Raw genomic sequence first — 4,147 nt, 5'->3', positions numbered from 1 at the left:
ATTATTAGCTTAAAATAGTTAGGTATAAAATGCAAACTAAAATAATTCGGCAACGAACACTAATTGTAATTCAATACCTACTCAAAACGTTAAGATCTTACACGAAATAAATTTAAAACTAAATCTCGATATTGAAATTAATTTGATATTAAATTGACTCATCTGAACATAACAAGTTACTAACATAAATTTTAGGTGCTTGTACTGCTTGTAGTATTAATATGACGTTAGGTGACTACCTACCAGTGGCGGAGCGTCGATACAACGCGATTCCCAACGGGTTCCCTAAAATTCTCTAGTATCGGTAGAAGTCCATACAAAACAGATTCCAAAAACCCCTCCGGCTTTACCAACGAAAATTTTTACGCCCCGCCACTGCTACCTGCTGCTAAACCTCAGTGTATTTTAACTTTAATTAAAGTTCAAAGAGAAGGTACGTATCAAATATATTATTGTCGTCGATTTACATAAAATTCACCCTGTATCATCCCAAGGATTCGAATCCCCCGTAAAGGATTAGGTAGAAAGGTCGGGATGGATAAATTCATTAATCGCAATATAATTGGTTCCACAGTTTTATTTTATTGTGCCACACAAAAAATAAAAAAACAAGGAAATAAATAAATACCTACTTACTCAAAATTTTACGAATATTTTTCTTACCTACATGCATGTTTATGGGTATTGCAATTAACTTTTTTGACCAACCATTACAACTAGGTACAACGAAGACTACTTTAGCGAATTGGTACCACTGACTGCTCGGTATGCGATACCGTTTTAGTTTACTTCTAGCGAACATAAAGTCATGGATCGTGCTCCGCACTCATGTCGGCATGTGCGGCCAGTGCGGCCATCCGAAACGGCTGCAGACTTGCACGATATTAATACTGTTAGGCTATTTCGGATGCATCCACGGATTAGACGTGCTCATCCGAATTAGCGTAACTTATTGGACGTGTAGGTAAAGTTAAGTTGTTTTAGTTTGGGAGCTTCTATTGCATTACGTAACGTTCAGTTGTGTTGTTGGTGGGCACCGCGCGGCGTTGCCGCGCGTTGTCGCCTGTCCCCACCGCGCATCGATCCGCTCCGCCCAGCGCTCGCTCCTCCCACCTGCCCTGCCCTGCACCCGCCACCCCCGCGGCCTTTGTCGCGCCGCCCGCGCGGTCACCTGTGTCGCACGTCCTCAGTCGCGCACGGACCGCGTCGCGCGCCGCCCGTCTCGCGCTGTACTATTATGACACTGACGTGATGGAAGGCAAAGAGTTTGCGTCCGGCCTGCCCGCCGGCTTGGACTATTTCATGATGCCTCGTGTGAGCCAACCGGCGCCCCAGTTCGATTTTAGAAAATTAGGAGCCAGCTTTAGTGGAAGAGATGAAGACAGGAGTGACGAGATGCGCTCGCCGGACTACCAGGAGCGCCGCGAGCCGCCGCCCGCGCCCTGGCCGCTCGGGCTCGGAGTGCAGTTCGTCAATCCCGCCACCGGCAAGAAGCGCGTGCAGTGCAACGTCTGCCTGAAGACTTTCTGCGACAAGGGAGCTTTGAAGATCCACTTTTCGGCGGTGCATTTGAGGGAGATGCACAAGTGTACGGTCGAAGGGTGCACGATGATGTTCAGTTCGCGGCGATCGAGAAATCGTCACAGTGCTAATCCTAATCCGAAGTTGCATTCGCCGCATGTGAGGCGGAAGATATCGGCGCACGACGGTAGGTCCTCGCAACCGTTCCCGCTGCTGCCGGCGCTGGCGCGGCTGCCGCTGCCGCCGCCAAGTCTGCTGCCGCCCGAGCTGGCGGCGCGCCTGCCGCCGCCGCTGGCCGGCCACGGCCCGACTCCTCTACCTCCGCGAGTGCCCCTCGATAACCTCCGTAACTTCAGTGAAATTGAAAAAATGTACAGAAAGTTCCCTCAGCCCGAAGAAGCTTCTCGCGGCGTGTTGGATCTCGCTAAACCACCAGTTTCCCACGAGGAAGAATCGTTCGACAGTGACAACCACGATGACATTTCTGATGATGAAAATAAAGTTAAGTGTGAACAGCGAGCAGAGTCCCCGGTCGAAGAGAGACTTAATTCATACGAGGACGAACCTGAAGATTTAAGTGTAAATAAAAAGAAAGATGATACCAAACCGACTGCCGCGTTGGATATTAGTCGCAACGAACCCACCGCATCGGATGACAAGTCGTCCCTCGTTCCTAATAAACGTAAACGGAAAAGTGGCAATCCCACTCGGTGTTCTCAGAATAACGAGTACAATGTGTCAGACGAGGAATATCACAGCGACATGTTTAGAAACATTTCAACGCCCGGTTCTAGCCGCCCAGATGACGAGCCGCTATCGTTGAAAAAGCAGAAGCCTGAAAAGTGGGAGCCCTTTCAGAACGGAGAAGAAGCAACTGTGGACTCGGAATCGATAACTCGTGTCAAAGCCGAAAGTGAGTCTGACGATGAATCCAGTGCGCCGAGTGTCGTCCGTGAGGGCCTGAGACTGCGGTCAGATCTGTACACGCCGAGCGACAGTGGGAGCGACTTGCACGCGCTGGAGGAGCGTTTAGCGCGAGCACGATCACCTTCCGCGAGCAGCGACCGCACCGACGACAGGACCGACCTTAACGATCTCGAAATTCCTATCGACGACGAAAACCCCGACAGGTGCACCGCATGCGGAAAAGTGTTTCAGAACCATTTCACCTTGCGCATGCATTACAGAAATGACCACTTAAAGCTTCTGCACCCCTGCGACGTCAATGGCTGCGACGCCGCCTTCCCTTCTCGGCGGAGTCGCGACCGACACAGCTCCAACGTCGACCTGCACCGGCGCTTGCTCTCCACAAACTCCCCCGAAGGCCGAGAACAAAGACCGGGATTCGAGATGAACACGGAACTGTTAAACAAATTGTACGCCGACATAAAAGGCTTAGCGTCAACCCTTGAAAGCTTGCGATACGGTGGCAACGAAGATGCCTCTCAAATTCCGAGTTACGTGTCAGAAACGATGAAGTTCTACAGTCGGAACTTGAGTGCGCTGCAAGCGGGTTTGTTCCCACAGTTAGGCGAGCGGGGGTTTTTTCCGGGCCCTTTTCTGATGAATAACGGGGTGCAAGGTGGCGGAGGGCCGTACGGGGCGCCCGCGGGCGCGCAGTCGGCGCGCGAGTCGCTCTCGCCGCTGTCGGCGTCGTCGCCGCCGGTGCTGTCGCCGGGCCGGCTCGACGCCGCGCACGCCCGCTCCCGAGAGGACGCCAAGCTGCTTTTTCGAGAGAGCTCGGAGTCCTACAAGAAGATGACGTCGCTGTGCGAGCGCCAGGAGCAACTGTACCAGCACCACGTTCCGGTGTCATGACGCCGCCACGCGCGCTCCTCCTGGTGAAGCGAGGCGCAACGGACTCTGTATAGTTAATTGTTAATAATATTAATTGCGTTAATTCTATTTCGTATCTCGTTTTGTATTTCCTTGTGATATTTAGACAAATATATCGTAATTATCGATCCCACGAACTGTAAGTTATAGGGATAGTACCGCTTGGAGGCAGTGAAGTGCAGTGCAATATGGACTCGGGTGTTACAAATGGTAATGCCGAGCGCGGGCGGACGATATGATATCGTGTAGAGTATTTGTAATCGATGTTGAAAGTAAACGTTATAATGATCAGCTTCATTTATTGTTCTGGCGCAATAAAGTCATTGAGGAAAAAAGAATTGTTTTTATTTACATTAAGTTGGTGTCTGACCTGAACTGGTGATCGGACGGATCATTAATCTTCGCTTCATTTGCATTAAAAAGGTAGTCTGAACCCGATGATTTAAGCAATAATAACAGCTCTAGGCGATTACGGCTTTATTTATACAAGCTGAATCTAATAAGGAATAAACTTGTTTGACACATTAAACTTTTACGACTCGGCAGATTCACGACATTCATTCACGTCATAACCGTCACAAAACGAGATATAATAAGGAAATATAATATAACACAACATCTGAATTCATTATTTTAATCAGCCGTATGCATATTCAGATGTCGCTATTGATTTAAAGTATTCAACGTAAACTATGAATGTTGATGAACCCAACCAGCGGGAGTTCGAGGGATATATGCAACAGTAGCAATTTCATTAATTTAATTTAATATTTCACTTTGAATACGAATC

General features: G+C 49.0%; 1 protein-coding gene across 1 annotated transcript; it reads left to right on the top strand.

Annotated features, from left to right (window-relative positions):
- The first annotated feature begins 767 nt into the window (after nt 1-767).
- LOC125234184 (zinc finger protein basonuclin-2) lies at nt 768-3,692 on the top strand. The gene is made up of 2 exons (XM_048140390.1): nt 768-960; nt 1,019-3,692. Exons 1-2 carry the CDS (start codon nt 768-770, stop codon nt 3,337-3,339), a joined length of 2,514 nt encoding a protein of 837 aa, XP_047996347.1. The 3' UTR covers nt 3,340-3,692.
- The last annotated feature ends 455 nt before the right edge of the window (nt 3,693-4,147 follow it).

The sequence above is a fragment of the Leguminivora glycinivorella genome, chromosome 15, assembly GCF_023078275.1.
Source record: "Leguminivora glycinivorella isolate SPB_JAAS2020 chromosome 15, LegGlyc_1.1, whole genome shotgun sequence".
In the NCBI taxonomy this organism is placed as follows: Eukaryota; Metazoa; Arthropoda; class Insecta; order Lepidoptera; family Tortricidae; genus Leguminivora; species Leguminivora glycinivorella.
Note: the sequence above shows the minus strand (reverse complement) of the source record. Positions and strands in the feature narration are given on the sequence as shown.

Coding starts and splice junctions, on each gene's coding strand:
- LOC125234184 (XM_048140390.1), top strand. CDS start 768: ATGCGATACCGTTTTAGTTTACTTCTAGCGAACATAAAGTCATGGATC. Junction 961..1,018: donor TAGCGTAACTTATTGGACGT/GTAGGTAAAGTT, acceptor CGTAACGTTCAG/TTGTGTTGTTGGTGGGCACC.